This window comes from Lagopus muta, chromosome 1 (assembly GCF_023343835.1).
Source record: "Lagopus muta isolate bLagMut1 chromosome 1, bLagMut1 primary, whole genome shotgun sequence".
Classification (NCBI taxonomy): domain Eukaryota; kingdom Metazoa; phylum Chordata; class Aves; order Galliformes; family Phasianidae; genus Lagopus; species Lagopus muta.
Window position 1 is genome coordinate 78,159,915 of NC_064433.1, and position 19,032 is coordinate 78,178,946.

Below are 19,032 nucleotides of genomic sequence, written 5' to 3' on the forward strand. Positions count from 1 at the left end.
TATATTTTGAAATCTGAATGCGAAATGTGTTGGTAACACACAAATATTTTAGTGTTGCTGAGCAGTGCTTATATTAAGTCAAGGACTTTTCAGCTTATTTCACTGCCCTGCCTGTGAGGAGGTTGGGGGTGCAAAAGAGAGGACAGAATCAGGACAGCTGACCCAAGCTGGTCAAAGGGACATTCCAGAACATGTGACAAAAACAGAGGAATTGGTGGTGCTCCATCATTGAAGGATGGGCAGTAGGTGGTAGCAATTACATTGTGCATCATTTTTTTTTTTTTTTTTTTTTTTTGTCCTATCAAACTATCAGCCTATGAGCTTTATTTTTTCTCCAATTCTCTCTCCCATCTCACTGCTGGAAGGAGTGAGCAAACACCTGTTTGGTGCTTATCTGCCTGCCTCAGCAGCCAGTCATGCAACGTAACACAAGGACAAAAACTTAGCACCACGCAAACACAAACATCAACAGCTGCATCACTCTTTTCTCCTCTGTCTGATCAGGATAAAGGTCTGCTAACAGAAACTATACAAAGCGTGAATCCCTCCAGTAGCTCACCTTGGACACTCGGGCTGCTCAGCTATTCAGGAACTGGCCCTAAATCGTTGGTCTCCTCACATGCTTGTAGAGGGGCATATGAAACTCTGAAGACTACAGCCTCACTCTGCTTCCTCGTACTGACACTCTTTCCTTTTCACGTCCTCTCCTTATCTTCTTTGAAGATACAAAACTTCACTTCCATCCCTCCTCCTCCCTCCCCCAATGTGACACACACATTGAGACCCACACATGTGCATTATCAGTCTCCCAGCAGTTGACCTGGATCCTTACTCTCTCAGTCACTGATAGTGGGGCATGCAAGATTTTAAAGCTTGGAACCCCACTTTATTTTCCAGAACACAATATCAGCAATGGATGAGCCTTCTAATATTCACATAGAATTCAGATAGAATCTTCCTCTCAGTATTGTCATTGAATGTATATATTTGAATGTGTATATTTTGTAATACTAAGTGCCACTGAAGTTGTGATGTAGAATAGTATTGCAACAAAATATCAAGTTGGGATAAAACACTCAAACTTCTTGAATGGAGTGACACAAACTTTATTCCTGATTTAAGAAGCTGACACCTCTGAGCAGTAAGGAGGTGTTTTAAAGCTAGGAATAGAGATTACCCTGCATGTCCATGGGAAATCTGGCAGTGATTAAAACAAAGCTGAAAGAACAGGAGAGAACAGAGAACCATCAAGAAAGAGGATATTAGAAGCTTGGACTCTACTGCAGAAAAGAAAAACGTGGAATTTGTTGTTTTCCTGTTGATGAGATGGAGGAGATTATTCACTTATTCTTTATATGGCTTGCTACCAGCCTAAATGAAAACAAAACAGAATAAATAATTAAGCAAGAGCATGGTGAAACAATAGTCCAAATTTACAACTGCCTGTACTGTCATGTTTCCTGAGAGCATGCTCAGAAATGAGCATGTCAAATTTTGACGGGGCCAGGCTCTTTTCACTGTCATGCAGGAATAGAACAAGGAGCAGGGGGCAGAAACTAGAGCATAAGAAGTTCCATATAAATAAAAGGAAGAAGACTCACCTGGACACTTTCCTGTGCAACCTACTGTAGAGAATCTGCTTTAGCAGGGGGCTGATATCTAGAGGTTGATTTCAACCCCTACAATTACGTGACACTGTGCTTCTGTGAAGTTGTAGCTCCTTCAGCCTTTCTTAGTAGCAAGAACATATCTTGCTACAAAAGTACTCATACAGATTATTTACTTGCATACTGAGTTAATAACTTTAAATAAATAAATAATAAATAAATAAATCACAAATGATTGTGACCCAGTAATGTACTTTCTCATGTAGGCTTCAAAAAGGAGGAAAAAAAGTCTTGAAAACAACTGGAGCTGTACTCGTACTCGCTCTCAACTGTATTATGTCCCTTCTCAAACACAATTCCCAGTCTACAACTAAAGGAAGTTGGTGCTGAGGCTTCCACTACTCTTACCAGAAATATCTATCAGGAATTTGAAAAGATTACAGATAAAAAGTGTTTTATGTCTGTTACTAGCTACCTAAAATTCTCCCATTTTCTTTTAGATTTATCCCATTCATTGTTTGTATCTTCTTCAAAACCCTGATTTTACTTTTGCTGCAGGCAAGTGTCCCTTCTCAGTGATTACAGAAAAGCATGATGTGTCTGATATTTCCCTTCTTTGCTTTCTGTAGAAGTTGTGCTTACTACTTCTTATCTTTTTCCATATGTTTTCAGAAAGAATTTCTCTGCTGGACAGCATTGATTTTGTTTGAGCTCTGGAAAAACTGTAACAGAAAACTTACTACTTGTGATTTTTTGTAAATTTTGTTTTGTCCACTAATTCTTGTACTAGTAAACAAGCTCAGCCTGAAAGTGACACATCAGCGTACCTTGACTTTCCACATCAGAGCACACACCAAAATTGCATAGAGGAAGGCTTTGCCACACAGAATGAGGTAAGTGAGCTTCATAGAATTTCCATAATGCAAGTAGGACTCTGCAAAATAAATGCAATTTGCATATTAAATTATCACCATCAGAAGAGACTTGATACAATGTACGAGAAATACTTGAAATCTTTAACTAAGCAAAGGAATTACAGTCAAATGAATGGTTATGTTGATATCTGAGATAGCACAGAAAGGGAAAGAATATTGTGATTCAAAGAATGACAGGAGAAAGCAATCCTAGAAAAGACACAGACTGGCTTTATGATAAGAAAATGTGTTCTGACTGGGAATGGTTAACCTCTGTGTTACCACACCTGATAAAAATGTAGGCTGGTCATGCAAATCCCCCTTAGGAAATTGATGTAAGTTGAATTACAAAATACATTTGTTTTCACTTGTTATTATCAGTAGATGCTGTCATATCAGGTAAGTTTTACACAGCACAAAATAACATTTAGCCTACTAAAGGCTATTTAGCCTTTTATTTTAACAGCTTTCTGATCTTGCCTGACCAAACTGGTGGTCTCCTATGATGGAGTGGAGGCATCATTGGACAGAGGAAGGGCAATGCATGTCATCTTCCTGGACTTCTGCAAAGTCTTTGACATGGTCCCTCACCACATCCTTCTCTCTAAATTGGAGAAATATGGATTTGAAAGATGGACTGTTCAATGGATTAATAATTGGTTGACTGGTTGCAGCCAAAGGGTTGTGATCAATGGTTCCATGTTGGGGTGGAGGCCGGTCACCTCCAAGGTGTCCTCCAAGGGTTGGCTTGGGACCAGTGCTCTTCAACATCTTCATCAATGACATAGATGATGGCATCAAGTGCACCCTCAGCAAATTTGTGGATGACACCAAGATGACCAGTGCAGTCAATACAGTAGGGGGAAGGCAAGTCAACAAGAGGGACCTGGACAGACTGGAGAATTGGGCCCATGAAAACCTATTGAGGTTCAAAAAGGCTCTTGTGAGGCCTGATTTGGAATAATGCATCCAGGCCTGGGGCCCCCAGCACAAGAAAGACATGGAAACTCTTGAAATGGATCCAGAGGAGGGCATCTATGATCAGAGGGCTGGAGCACCTCTCCTACAAAGAAAGGTTGAGGGAAATAGGATTGTTTAGCTTGAAGAAGAGAAGGCTCTGGGGAGGCCTCATTGTGGCCTTCCAGTACTTGGAGTGTATGAACAGGAGGGGGAATGGCTGTTTACATGGGTGGATAGTGATAGAACAAGGAGGAATGGTTCTAAACTAAACTGAGGCAGGAGAGGTTTAGGTTAGATATTAGGAGGAAGTTTTTCACTTAGAGAGTGGTGACACACTGGAACAGGTTGTCCAAGGAAGTTGTGGATGCCCCATCCCTAGAGGCATTCAAGGCCAGGCTGGATGAGGCTCTGGGCAGCCTGGTCTACTGTTTGGTGATCCCAGACATTGCAGGGGGGTTGAAACTAGATGATCACTATGGTCCTTTTCAAGCCAGGCCATTCTATGATTTTCAATTTCGGTGTCATAACCACTTGGCTAGCATGATTTTTTTTCTTTCATGGATGAACTTTCTGCTAGAAAAAAGATAAACATGTAGCTTTCCTATAGAAGGTGATGTTGAAGACGGGGGAGATAGAAAGGGCAAGTGGTGGCATGGAAAGGTTCCACATTTTCTTCCATTATTTCAAAAAGTAAATGTAGATAAGAATCGTACAGAATGTTGCTCCAACCTTTACTGTTTTTTTGTTTGTTTGTTTGTTTGTTTTTAAATAATAGAGGTGTCACTCAGATCTGAAAGGATAAGTTAATCTTCTAGAAGAAAGAAATTTAATATATATCTCTCTCACCTCTTATATTTACCATCAGTAAAACTGAAATAAAGACGTTTATTTGCCTATGCGAAGGTGAAAAAATACACATACCTTTAGTAAGCATACATCCTGGAAGACAAATAAAAACAGAATGTCACATCTTTCTTTGGTATGAACAAACACGTATTTTTTACGTTTCCGTTTACAATATTTATTTTATTATACTGTGTATTTTTTGTTTTACGTTAGTATATATTTTATATTTTACTATGTTCTTACACTAAGAAAATTTGAATAAACCTTTGAAAATCTCCATATATAGACAATACTGTAGATACATGGTGCTATGAATATGAAGACATACAAATACCTATATAATTACAAATATATTTGTGTCATGAACAAACCACTGTATAGAAATAAATTACCCATATCCTCTTTTTTCCTCTTTTAAGTGATTTCTAACTTGTACACTGTAACACTAGAATGTGATGGAAAGTATGGCAATAACAGCAGGGTGGCAAAGTCTTCTACTGCAGCAAAAGAGGACAAGCCCAAATGCAGCAGCCACGGACACAGAAACAAAGGAAGAAAACCTGCTTACATTTGGGAGGCTTCAGGTAGGCAGGGATCTCCAGTGAGATATCTTCACCTCCACTGCCAGCCCTTAAAATGAGGTCGTGGAAGGGGGTGGATCCTGGCTCTAATCCTTCTGGTCACTCAGGCATACTGCATGCAACTGAGCAACCCTGGGTTGGCCCTGCCTTCCTACCAGGTGCTCAATCACTGTTTCAAGCCTTGACTTCGCATTTCCTATGTAACTATGCAAACCATGGCAAAACTCTTATGTTTTTTACTCACCAGTATCACCATGGATGAATTTATGTATTGATTTCTGTCCATCGTGAAAAAATTCAGCAATACACTCAAAACGGTTCAGAGGGTTGAACCACTCTTGGGCTGAGATTCTCAGTCTGCTGGTCAATGCGTAAGTGCTCCCATTTGATGTGGAAATCTCATCTGTTCCCACTCCTTCTGTCCTCTTGTTGCCATTCACCTTCCAGACTAAATTGAGGTGATCAGGGTAGAAACCGGAGGCCAGGCATACCAGAGTGGCCTTATTCTTCTGTTGAATCTCCTGCTTTGACGGTGAAAAGATGGCCACAGTCGGTGGTATGATTTCACTCTTCTTCCCTGAAACAGTAATGTAGAAAGTAGCATAGCTCAAAGGCTTCATTATTCTTCTCAGTAACCCCTTTTAACTGTGAATTTTTTGGGCTGTGCAACTGGCCTTTTAATAAATTCCTAATGAACAGATAATTATCTGTAATACAGATATGCATGAGTGTAAAAATCATTAGTTATACAGTAATATAAAACCTCTATTAACAGAAACACGGTACTATTTGCATTTCTCTTGTTGTCTCTATTAGAACAAAATAGTTGATAAGAAACTGAGCAAACGTATTGGCAGAAAAGTATACAGTAGGCCTGTATTTGTGATGTTGTACTAGGAGACAAAATTCATAAGCATCTTCAGCTGACTGTGGCACATTCCTGAAGTTATAGTAGGACATGGTGGTTATTGCTACTTTCAAAATTTTACTTCTATGTGATACCTTACTTGTCGCTCAAGGTACGATACGATCTGAAAGCAAAGAATTATTCATTCTTACTGTCTGAATCACTTCAGGTACAAAATCTAAAACTGAGTAGGACAACTTCATCTTTAGTTCTTAACTTACTATCCTATTTTAAGACTACGAAATATTGCTTTATGCCATTTATTATTCAGGTTATGCTCAGAATAAGAAAACCTTGTGTAAGACTTTTGAAATAAAATGCATATACACTCACAAGAAAAAAACGTTTCATGTCCTAGATGATCCATGTCCTTATATGTATACATCTACAGTCAAAAAGGAGAAAGGAGCTAAAAGGCTACAGTAAGATGTTAATCCATGTTAAATCCATGAAGAGAATTATGGACTAAGACTTTGTACTTTTTCTATGTGATGGAATTATATATTGTGGATGCTTTTCACAATCGTTTCCTGTTTTCTAGAGTGGACACATATAAATAAAAAGAGTTTTATGTCTTACACAGATCTTGACCCCAAAAAGCCTCTGTATTTTCTTTCAACTGTTAGCCTTAATCATGATTGCCAGTGTTTACTCCACAAAGAGCCTTGAGCCCATACATATGAGCTCATACAGGCCTCAGAAGAGGTATAGTAATTTACAGTGATGTGTCTTCATAGTCAACTTACTAGAAAGTTTTGAACTCCTCTACTTACATTCCAGCTAGCACAAATTAAGGTTGATTACTTTTACTTCCAGTACCTGGTTGTGTCTTTGTTGTTTATTTTAGCTCTTAATGTATCTCTAGTATAACATCAGTGTGGTGGTCAATGAGTGAAGACTTGGAAACAGATGAAGAAAAGAAAACACAAAGTAATAGTAAGGGAGGTTCAAAAACAAGCAAACAACAAAACAGAAAAGGAAAGCTGTGAAAAAGGCTTGCAGAGAGAATCAAAGTAAAAAGAATTAAAAAGAAAAAAACAACCAAACATAGCCAACAAATTAGCATATTTAAAGTGGGATAAGGAGACTGATGCAAGCAAGAATAGAGGCAATCATAAAACATGTTGTCAAAAGCCCATTCTGTTCTGATCATCCACGTTGGTCATATAAGATCACTGTAGCAATGCTTAACCACTCTCATGCATAAATGCATGTAAGCCCTGCCTTACACTCTTCTCTCATCCCAGAGAAAACGTATCGCAGTTCTTCCATTCCATTTTCATCATACTAAGATCACTTTCATGATTTCTTGTTATCTTTAACCCGTACTTTCATCTGCAAATAATCTATGTGTATACTATATATCATTAAGGGAAATTTTCAATTGACCTTTACATTAAGCACTTGGGCAAAATCACAGCAGCTTGTGCGTAACTTTGACTACGATGTCAACTCCAAATATAACTGCAGTTAAAAAACAAAGCTGAACCTCATCAGACTACAACCCACAAAGTCCTTGTGTTGCCCTTATCAGTCACTAAGTTCCTTAAAATGGGAATATTCAAAGGAAAGTATTCTGGTGTGTATTTCTACAGTTTGCTATCAGAGCTTGCAGTGGCAGATGGAAAAAGTAGTTTTACTCTGGGATTCCAAAATGCTCAACTGATCAGATAAGCTGTGTTAAATTCTTTTCTGCAACAGGAGAAGGCTGAAAAAGTAGATGGAGAAAAATAGAAGGAATACAGGAGAATAGGGCACTTTCTCTGCTCAGAAAAGCGAGAGAAAGAGAACACAGACTTTTTAAAAATCAGGAACAGTAAAAAAGAAAGATAAATGGAACGACTGTCCCAGTGCAACTTCAAGCAGCCTGCTTGACATCTATGGTGAGAAAAGCAAAGTACCAGAAATCTGCTCTTTCCCTGCCATATTCAGCAGCCACAAGAATATGAATAGTGAGCATGATCATACCTCCTAAATGTTGCTTTTGATGGGAGCAGAGTTATTTTTTTCACTTCTTCCATCATGAACCTTTCAGTCAGGGAAGACAGAGCAGCACAAATCAAAGCTAAAACGGATCTTAAAATTAGTGTCTGCAAACCCAATGCTTTCACATCCATCTTCCTTTTTTTTTTTTTTTTTTTCCTAATAAACAATCTATAAAGCATCTGTCCTGTCCTTGTGGATGGGGGAAAAATTACCATTATTCTACTGTTAGTTAAGAAGTTCTTAACAATACTACAATATTACATATACTACAGAGATCTGACTTTTGACTTACCTAGTACTGTGAGTTTTGTCCCACTGCCAAAAAACAATCTTGCATTAGTCACACTATTTTGCACCTGCATTAAAACCTCTCTACTACTGTCCATTCTCTGAACAAAGCTTCTGCAGTAACCCTCCCTCATGTGGTAGACAATTAAACACAAACACATGAATTTATGGTTTCCTAGGAAATACAGGAAAGGTCTGTAAAGGAACAGCAACTGTATGTCTGTCTAATCTGGTGAGACAAGTCCCAGAAATTCCTCTTCAGAGCTTTCTGATTCAGGCATAGGTGAATCAATTTGTGCATCTTTCAAAAATTCTTTACAAGACACTTAAGAGCATGCAGTATTAGAACATACTCCTCATAAAGAGAAGGCAGATTTATTTCCTTATTTTCAGCTGAAAGGACCCAATTCCTTATTTCCCCATCTCCTTTCTATGTCATGAATAGCCTTTTCTTGTAAAATAAGTGTTTTGGGTTTTTTTTAGCATACAAGGTAGTTCATAGTGTCAACAGTCAATGATGGATCAGTGCATTGTTTTTCATCAGCACCTCAGATTCACACCGTATTTTAAAAAAATAATAATTAATTGATCACCTTCAATTGAGGGCCTCCATTTTTTCATATGGAGAAAGAATTTTATCACTTGAAAGTTTTTTTGCTCTGCAATGAAGGGCCTGTTATAAAAGCATCAGTTCTTCTAATCCCAGGAATAATAGTAATGAGAAGAAGAGAACACCATCACTGGCAACCCTGCCTGCAACAGGGGGGATGGAACTTGGTGATCCTTAAGGTCGCTTCCAAGCCAAGTCATTCTACGATTCTATCATCTATCAGTCTTAGAAACATGTTTGTTTTCTTCTGGATTTGGAAGGAGTCCAAATCCTGACCTATGACCCAGAAATAAATGTTCTCCAAGAGTTATTTTAATTTGAAAATAGTCTTAGGTGATAGGTGATATTAATCAGCTTTTTATCATCCATTCTGAAACAGTATGACTCTTATTGCAAATTGACTTTCTAGCACAATCCTGACAAACTTGTTGTACAGAAAGAATCTTGCCATGCTGTGGAGAGCTGTTTTCTAGAGCAACTGATTGTTAAACAGAGGTGTTAGTATTGCCTGTGATAAAGCTGAGTACTTTTTGCTTGTTTTGTTAGCTAAAAACTGGTAGATATATGTCTCTCCCAGTTATCTGATTTAACATGTTTTAGTTTACCCCCATAGGATATAAAGTACTTTGTTTTTAGAGTCTTGACTTTCTTCTTGAGACCTCTCCTAAATGTAACTGTAACTCAGGTAGCCTTTCAGTGTTATCTCCACGATAACCTGGAAGCACAGTTACACATTCCAAGAGCAGTGATTTTTGCAGATGTTGATTTATAAAGAATATTGATGACACACATATATTTTTCAACCCATTCTCAACCTAATTTGTTTGACAGACTGCTCTTTATTGCAGAAAATGTTTTCTTTCAGTTATTCAAAGTGAAAAGTGTGTCCTTACCTAGAATAGAACTTAACCTAGTCTCCAAAATAGACTGGGCAACTAGTACATCAGTAAAACATCAGTTTAATAAAGAAGAAGAGAATGCTAAAGTGAAATAATCTGATGAGAATACCCAGGATTTTAAGTGATTTAAAAGAAAAAAGAAAATCTTCTTACCGATCGCTGTAAGTTTCGTGCCACCACCAAAAATCATGTTACTGTCACTATGACATACTTTTGTATCATAAGTTAAGAGAAAAAGTGTACTGCAAGTGAGTTTAGTAAGCAGAGGCTTAAACAATGTTTGCCATATCTGGAAACTTAATCTCTATCTAAATGACCATGGCAGAGCAATAGCTTGAAATCTCATTGTAACATCTGTAGCATTTATAAGAGCATTTTTTCAGAGTTCACTTGTATTTTTGTCTATATTTCATTCTTAGAGAGAGGTTCTATAAAAACTATTTGCCATGTTCTCCTCACTGATATCATGTGCTATTCTCATTTTGTAGACATAAACTGTATAGAGTTGTTCAAAGTGGTGTAAAGGGGGTAAATGTCTAGAAATATAATTACTCCATAACTACAGCTTCCATATTGTCAGGCTTGTACTCTAAACATTGAGAATGTTTTATTTCTTCAACTTGTGAAATTTAATAATCAAGTTGTTTTGTGGTGGTCACAGTCGCACACCTTTTCATTTAGTTCCTTCTCCTTCGTGATGGTGAATTAAGGCAAACCCATTTTTTTTCCCCTTCAGCCACCTGAGAGTCTTGCAGGATTCCATTCAATTTTCTGATAGGTTGAAAGTAATTCACACAAGAACCGTCCAGAAGAATCACTTGGCTGGTCTCAGACAAATCCTTTATCATCACTAGGAAAAACTGCAATGAGATATCATGGAGAAGGATTTAAGAAAAACACTGCCTTGACAGGCATGAGTCATTCTGTGAATGCTGGAGACTTACTAGCAAGAGAAAGCTTGCTAGTAAGGGTAAGAAAAGGTTGTTTCTCTTACTAGAAAGAGAAACAACCTTTTTCTATATTGCTTCTGAAAGATAAATGCTACATTTCAGATTCTTCTGTCACATCAATAAAAAGCCATTTTGAGGGTAGCAGCAAACATTATTGCACCAGAAAGAAATCGTTTGCTTCACATACTGTGGTAGATTTAGATGCATCTGCAGTCAGTCTGATGCGCTGAAAATTATTTCAAGGTCATCAGAATCCACTGGCTTGCTTTCCAGACAGGATAGGCTTGCAGCTCTCAGACAATGAAGGTTTGTTCAAACATAATGTGTCTGTCAAGAGAAACCAAGACAGAACATGTCCACCGTGCTGTAGAATGCTCTCCAGTTGTCTTTGCACTCTCTCCCATGTGACTTATGCAACTACAGGTTTTTGTAAAGACCTCCTGGGAAATGCATCATTGTGGATCCCCCTGTCCCCACAACGGTACAGTCTCGTACAAAAACAATTCCACCTGTGTCTCCACTCTCATTTTGCCATCCAGTCACCATAAAAATTTTCTGTGGAAACCACAGGCCACATCCTTCCTCTGCACTGCTCTGTCTGTGATAGTCCAATATCTCCTGCTGTACACATTACCCATTAATACAACATGCCAACAGTTCTTCCTTTAGACAAAAATGATTCTTTGTTACGATTACCTAGTTTTATTTGCACTAATTTTTCACTATGTAATTTCACGGCAATAGTCATGGTGCTTTCATCCCCACTCTTCTGCTTCAGGATGATAACAGAACTTAAGCCTTCTGTAATTGTTTTACATTGAAAGTGATTTGCTTACTACAGACTGGCGTTTCCCTTTATAGCCTTGCCAGACTGTGGATAGCTTCTTCAATCACTATTGTACTTGCCATTTGCTCTGAAAGGGATGGAAGTAGGATGCTGGGCAATTAGCTTGTGTTCTCTGTCTGCCTGTTGCAGGAAGCAGAAATACAGTCTTCTGCAGGTTGCTTATGACTGAGGAAAAAGCTTAATCTATTAGCAAGAGCTTGCCTTCATTTTGGAGACTAAAAGGGGAGGGGACTTCCAGTGACAGGTTATAAGGTACTTTCATATTTCTTTCTTACACGTAACTAAATGAAGACACAAAACTGCATTTTTTCCCCCGTACCCAGTTAGCCCAGGTATGATGAAAGATCTGTGTGAGACTGTGCAGACTGGCAGATACTGAGGCAATACATTGAAAGAAAGGTGCATGCAATACTTAGATGTGGGGTATGTTCAGCCTATCCAGACCTTGTCTTCTCAAAGAAACTATCCAGGTATAGCAGCATGAATAAGCACCTGCAGTTCGTGTTGCTGCGTAATGGCTTCACTTGAAACTATTTTGATAATCAGTCAGCAGAAGATACACTCCTTTGAAATAAGGTAATTATCCTGGGAAAAAGTCACAGATTGCTTTCTTTTAATTTATCCTGCTCAGCTAGGAAGAGCTGTTAAAGCCCCAGGGAAGATGAAACATTTAGGATCAACACAGAAATCTACAAAAAGTTATTTCAAATACTGGACAGGCAATAGGTGTCTCTGCAATACCCTCTTTTCTACAGCAGCAAAACAGTATGCTTAACTCACTGATTTTAAAAATAATTGAGAACTTTTTTTTTTTTTTAATTTAGATTGAATTATTTTAAAAAATACACTTAGGGTTTTTTCTTTTTATGTCCAAATTACGACACTAAAGGGATGCTACTTGCCTTCATTGAGTCAAAACTTTCTCTTACATCAGTAGCATTTGTTCCAAGTCTAAAACCTTCCTACTCAAATCCCTTTATGGATCTTACTGTCAGTAGCACGCTCTCTTAAACATGATGTCTTTTGTGTAAAAGCATGCAAACCACTTCCTCTGTATTAATTTTAAGGAGAAATTCTATGTGATGCTAATATCACACAGATGAGCACTATTACATAGATGGGCACTTTCACATGGTAATATCCAAGAAGTGCCAGCAGACAGCAGTCTTGTCCCATTTTAGAGTTCATATATAGTCCATCTAGGCATTTTAGGCTATATTTTAAATTTAAAATGATAGGGAGAGAGCGAAGGAAAGGTCACCCCTTCTTTTTAGTTTTCATATGTCTGATAGAAAGCTTCATGGGCCAAGATGTGTAAAGCTTCAGCCAAGAGGCAAAGGTGAGAGTTTGTGAACAAGAGATGTTTAGGGACATGTTTTCTAACAATAGTATCACATTAGTGCAGAAATTTCTACAGAAAAGTAATGATCTCCTTGATTATATCAGTCTTGGATTCATTTCTAGCTTACATAAAAAGCAAGATACAGAGAAACCAGGTTTTTAGTCCAAATTTAGTATCCTGTGTCAGCATTTCTCAAAGGCCCTGGCAGCTTAAGAGAGGACATCTGCTTTTCCAGAGTCGTTTCTGCTTGCAGGAAGCACACTGATCCTCTCCTAATGGTATTCTGTCCCCTTGCACTCCACCTTAAGACCTTCTTCCCCTCAGGCACCAATAGCTCTAACCCTGACCTTACCAATTTCTTGGGTTATAACTGTTACTAGCATCTTACTATCAATAAGTTCTTCTTCACCCACCTTTTTTCTATTGTTACATACATTCCAGCCTAGTTTAAATAAGGCTATAAACTATCTCCTTGATTCAGTATGCCAACCAAAATATGGACTCTGGGAGTCCCCACAGTAGCATATAGATTGTACCTTAATACCAGTAATAGCCTGACAGTATGTATTTAAAACAGATATGATTTACATGTAGGCATTCCAACCTGTGATCAGTGTCATTAATTTAACAGGTAGCTGACATGGAAATTCACCTGATCGTGGATCTGGAGAGTATTCCTGAAAATACTCATCTGCAGTCTTCACAATTCCCCTGGTCTGTTGAGATTCCAAAGAGCTTGTCCCATCTGGGGGTGCCAAACCCTTGGTTACCCCAAACAGTTAACAAGAAAATTCTCCAAATCAAATGATAGTTCACAAAGCTGACACTGGTTTATTACAGTGCTGGGTGCTTGGGGGTCTTTCTAGAAACCATGCACACCCAGAGCTACATCCCTTCAAAATTGTAATTGTATTGTCAATCATAGAACTTCTGCTTTATAGAAACATAAGGTAACATTTAAATCACATTAGCATTTTTCAGTGAAGAGTGCACTTAAAACAGTAGATATAGAATGCGTGTTTATATGCAGGTTTTGTTTGTTTGTTCTTAAAACAGGGGCAGAAGTTATACAAAAACAAATTTATTTGTGAATGGATTGGCTCCCTTGCTCCTTTGTCCTCCTTACACAGACATAGGTCTGTGTAAAGAGAGGCTGAAGTAGAATGTTCCGTGTTCATGTTTATGGAGTTCTCATGGGAAGAAATTCGCAGTGAGAGTCTGGAGAACTGTAAATCTTGTGGAAGGTGATTCTTATTTCCCTGGGGCAACACAAGGCTGAGTCTAAATGCTGGTGATCTCTGAAATAGTTACCTTTCCTCAGTGCTGACATACAGGAATTGGAGCAGCTGTTCTGGGTACTGTGGAGCTTACTTCAAAAATATGTGCATTTATATGCTTCTATAGCTATGTGCACATATATATTTATGAATGTATGGACATGCAGTAACATAGTCTGTCTTCAGAGGTGGTGTAAGCAACATTCCCTAGAGGCATTCAAGGCAAGGCTAGATGTGGCTCTGAGCAGCCTGGTCTAGTGGTTGGCACCTGTGATTCTGTGATCCTTTTCAACCCAGGCCCTTCTATGATTCTATGATCATATGTGTTTAACATATGAATACTTATACAATTTTCTCAAAGTTCCCACTTTTTCCATACATAGTAAATCTAACACTGCATCTGCACCTGTTATTCAAGGAGTCTTTCAGTTGCCTCATAGATGGAACTGGTATTGGAACCTGCTTGTCTTGTAGATATCTCTTAGACAATTCTTTGTCTCTTAGATTGCTCTTTAATGCCTCCCACAATGTCTATACAAAAGGGCCTATTCTTATCTGTCTGGAGCATCAAGGAATCTACTATTTGAATACTGAATTGTTTAAGTCTTTTAGCATCATCACTATCTGTTCCAGGGCAGCAAAATGTAGTAGAATATTGGCAGGAAGGCTCAATCTTTACTGAAATAATACCAACATCTGGTATTTGAGGGCCAACCTGAAAAAATAAGAGACACTGCTTTCGGAGTAGTCCTCATACATAGAATCGTAGAATCATTAAGGTTGGAAAAGACCATTTTCATTTTAGTTTGCATACATCTGTAACAATATTGTTAAGCTTGCTAGTGTTCATTGATAGATAGCCCTGCAGTTGGTTTAGATAACTGGAAGAGCTGTATCTTAGTACCACGTAAATAAGTTCTGTTCAATCTTTGTACCAAGAAAATAAGGAATGTTCTCTTAATCTTTGTACCAAGTAAATAACGAGACCTCTGTTAAGTTTTTGTACCAAGTAGATAAGGAAGTTCTGCTTGGAGTCAGTTACTGAAGGTGTGAATAACTCTGGGAAAACCTCTGCATACGTAATACAAGTAATGTATGTAAGCTGAAGATCTTTTTTGCAAAGTATGTATGATAGGAGCTCAACCTCCGTGCATCTGGTATTGAAAATAAATACCTGCTTTCTAACACACCAACTTCATGATGAGAATTTCATGATACACTGATACATGGTTATTACTCTGTATGTCCACCATGCATGTGTAACTTACCACAACTGCGTCTATGCACTTGTAGACCATGGTAAAGATTGTACTCACGCCATTTTAAGCCAATTTTTAGCATATCACTTCTATTTAGCTATATTTCATCATCTTTTGTTCAGTCATAGAATCATAGAATGGTTTAGTTCTTCGAGGTTGTAAGGAACATAGAAGGTCATATAGTCCAAATCCCTGTCGATGAATAGGGACAACCACAGGTAGATCAGGTTGCACAGAGTCTGGCCCAGCCCGGCCATAAATGGTTCCATGCATGGGATTCCCACCATACCTCTAGTCAGTTTGTGCCAGTGCCTCACTACTCCCATTATAAAAAACTTTTTCTTTATAACCAATGTAAATTCACCCTCATTAAGTATGAAGTCCTCTCACAGCTTTGGGTAGCCCTACATCTATTGAGTTCTTGAGGTAAGGACAATCATTTCAGGCACAGTGAATAGCACTATTTGACTCACTGATGATATTCACAGCATCATGAGAGTGTATATACGAGCCAGCCTCCAAAGTAATTATGACATAAACATAGATATATTTCTATTAAAGGTTCTAGTAAGCATAGAACTATTCTCATAGCCATAACAGGTAAGGTTCACAGATTCTGCAGTTCTCTTGAGGGCATCTTCAGGCCAGAAGGAATATCACTATACTGATTGATGGTGTATACCACAACCTAGAGTCCGGGCTCCATTCCCTGACTTTGCCCTGGTTTTCTCTCTGCTCTTCTCCTGCCCCTCTCCAATCAGTCTCATGTTTTACAGAGACTCTGTCTCTCCTTCAGGCAGGGTGAGGATTTTGTGTAAATGCTTAATGCTCTTGCTGCATTGTGTGATCACTCATAGCACAGAAGTAAGTGGCAGCATCCTTGGATGTCACATTCTTGATAGTCATAATGGAGAGATTGTTCTTGTCCCTGCTTATCTCAAACTTGGCTTCACTGTAACCTTCCTCATAAGAATTCTGATGCCACCGAGAAGTGCTGGCTATTAACTTCAGACTATTTCTTGAAGGCTGCTGGTACCACAAGACGTAGGCAAGCCTGCCAGAACAGGTGAGGTCCACACTCTCTCCAGCTCTCTTGAGGGCATATTCTGGCCTCTGCGTGACAGTGTGTCCCACTCCAGAGCCTGAAGGAGCGAGAGAGAGAAAATGAGAAAAAGAAAACACAGTGGCCTCACAAACTCTTCACCTTGCACCTGCCCCACCTGGCCAGTAAGAAAGCCAAACAGCGCAGATGGATCTGCAGTTTCTCACCAGGTAGAAGAGCAAGCAAAATGGTCAGCATGACGAGGAGCAGCTGTCCCAGACGAGAATGAGGGAGGAGAGAGAGGCTGGAGAGACTGATACCCCTCGCCTTGTTCAGAATTTCCCATCAGCTTGGGCGGAGGACAGAGAAGACACGTTTCACATTGGAAAATGTTGTTGTTGAGCCATGAAAAGCAAAAGCAAGCGTTTGTGTGGCTGTGAGATTTGTCTGTCTTTGGCCCGTCTGCCAGAGAAGCAGAGATCTGAGCTCATGACAAAAAGGTGGGAGTGTTTTCAGACCAAAACGTTTTGACTGGATGTTGCTCTGACCGTCATTTCATCTTTGTGCATGTCTGGGCCTATCAGCCATGGACCCAAACAATGATTTTTTAGCTGATGTTCAGCAGTGGCTTGAATTCAGGACAGTCATCCCAAGTTCATTATTCCACTAAATTTACACACATGTTGTTCCGCTCTGGAGAGGCGCTCTTAATACATGAAAGACAATTACACCTCACAACTCAAGACTTCTGCCAGACAGAAGCAAAAGATAATTGAGGCAAAAAATTGTGCTCCGTTTAAGAAGGTCTGTTGTGCCAGACCTATTAAAAAGCCTTTCTTCTGACAAAAAACAGACCTTAGCTCCTGGACAGTCAAACTATTTCAGAGACTTAACGGGAAAGGAAAGAGTCTGTGGAGACCACCAGAGCTTATTCTGTGATTACTCTCTGTTGCGGAACTCTGAGTCAAGGCAAAACCATGCGTGTGCTGCTGGGCAAAACAGTCTTCTACTATCAGACCCATGAGAGTTTCTCTCTTGTTCCAAGATGAGCATTTTTATTCCGAGAAACTTTTCTGTCTCAGGAAGGAGAAAAAGCTTGTTCAAAGGACAAACATGGAAGACACAATGTGAGAGCTAAGGTGTTTCTGTTGTGACTTGTGTAACATTGCTGCCTACTGGAAAGAAGGTGGATATACAGCCCTTCTATTTTCAGCCTCAAACCTTTGAGGTTCTTCCCACAGCTGTCCCAGAAGAGCCATAAACCCACAGTCGAGGTGTGCAATCTGTCCACAGGAATCAAGCAGATTCCTTGGATCTGTGGATCACAAACTGGCTCTGTGGATCACAAACTGGAGCCAGACCACAGATCACAGGTACCAGCAGCTGGAGAAACAAGAGTGAACTTACTAACTTCCTCTTGTGCCTGTGTGAGTGTCCATGTGTGTATAATCACTTCCAGGTGATTGTGGGGGCACGTGAGACCAGGTATGAGTAAATGCAGAGAGTGGAATCGAGGGGCAGTTAAGAGGCAGGCTGGAAATGTACACACAACTCGTCCAAGGATGGAAGGGGTAAACTGAAAGGACAGAGATTGCCTTAAAGCTTATCAGGCTGCAGCAAAGACATAGGTATGAGGCATATACAGATAGATGTAGCATGTATAAAACTGATGCTTCATGCAGCAGAAATCTGGACTGTGTAAGCAATTTCTGAATAAAAGGATCAATTTCTGAATAAAAATATATCTATATTTTCCTGGAATATGATTTCATTTTAGGTCACATTCTACTATATCCCACCTCTCTATTTCTACTGAGATCTTGTTCTCTTCAGTTCCGGATATTAGAACAACCTTTCCAGTCACAGTGAGTATCATTGTATGTCTGGATTTGATTGACAAACTTTAAGAACTGTCATGACTGATAGAGGGTGAACTACTGATCAGAAAAGAGGAATTCAGCAATGAAATGGAACCTGCTTGACCTCTCTTGGACCAGCTCCTCAGCAGCCTATGTTTTGTGAGTAGCCACTTGACCTACATACCATGATCCTGTGCTGAAACTACTCCCTTCTGAGGGAAGGTACTGGAGAAGAGTTTATGTACAGAAAGCAAGTGACTTTGAAGTGTTGTGTCCAAACTTGAGGCACAGAAATAGGTAGCTGAATGGTTCTTCTTCACAGACATGAGATCTAAACGAAAGTATTCCTGGCTTATCCGCTTAGCTTCGTATCCAGTGTGAATATCACCCTTATATTCCTGATTTACTGCATTGGAATAATAGATTAATTGCAGCCCTTTTCCTGGCTGCTGCAGATACCAGGACATATAATAATGATTGTCATTTTGACTGCATCCCAGGGTAGCACTCTCATCTTCTTTCAGTACCAGACTTGAGTTTTGTGTTATCTCAGCTCCTGAGAGACAAAGCAAAAGGAACACAGTTAGAAAGCAGACTACATTCTCCCCCCAGCAGAACAGGCAGGATGTCTCAGCTGGTGCCTTACTTGCTCCAAAGAAGCACAAGACCAAGCACCAAACTGTCCACATTCTCATTTCTGACTGAGAAAGCAGAGAGCATGCCTCGGTAAGGAACTTACTTATATAGGTCTGTTTCCATTTCCCTTAAGCCAATAGCAACGACCTCTGCAGCAGCCAGATCTAGGCAGAAAAGCAAGCTTCTTCCTGCCTGCAATTTGAAGGAAATGCACTGTTTTCA

At 39.3% G+C, this 19,032-nt stretch overlaps 1 protein-coding gene across 1 annotated transcript; it reads right to left on the reverse strand.

The window, feature by feature from the left end:
- Positions 1–1,090: 1,090 nt before the first annotated feature.
- Positions 1,091–18,886, reverse strand: LOC125690572 (M1-specific T cell receptor beta chain-like). Its single transcript, XM_048939046.1, has 8 exons — positions 18,821–18,886; positions 18,455–18,730; positions 17,259–17,274; positions 8,094–8,146; positions 5,153–5,485; positions 4,403–4,420; positions 2,435–2,541; positions 1,091–1,371 (listed from the first exon to the last, which is right to left on the reverse strand). Exons 1-8 carry the CDS (start codon positions 18,867–18,869, stop codon positions 1,345–1,347), a joined length of 879 nt encoding a protein of 292 aa, XP_048795003.1. The 5' UTR covers positions 18,870–18,886; the 3' UTR covers positions 1,091–1,344.
- Positions 18,887–19,032: the final 146 nt, after the last annotated feature.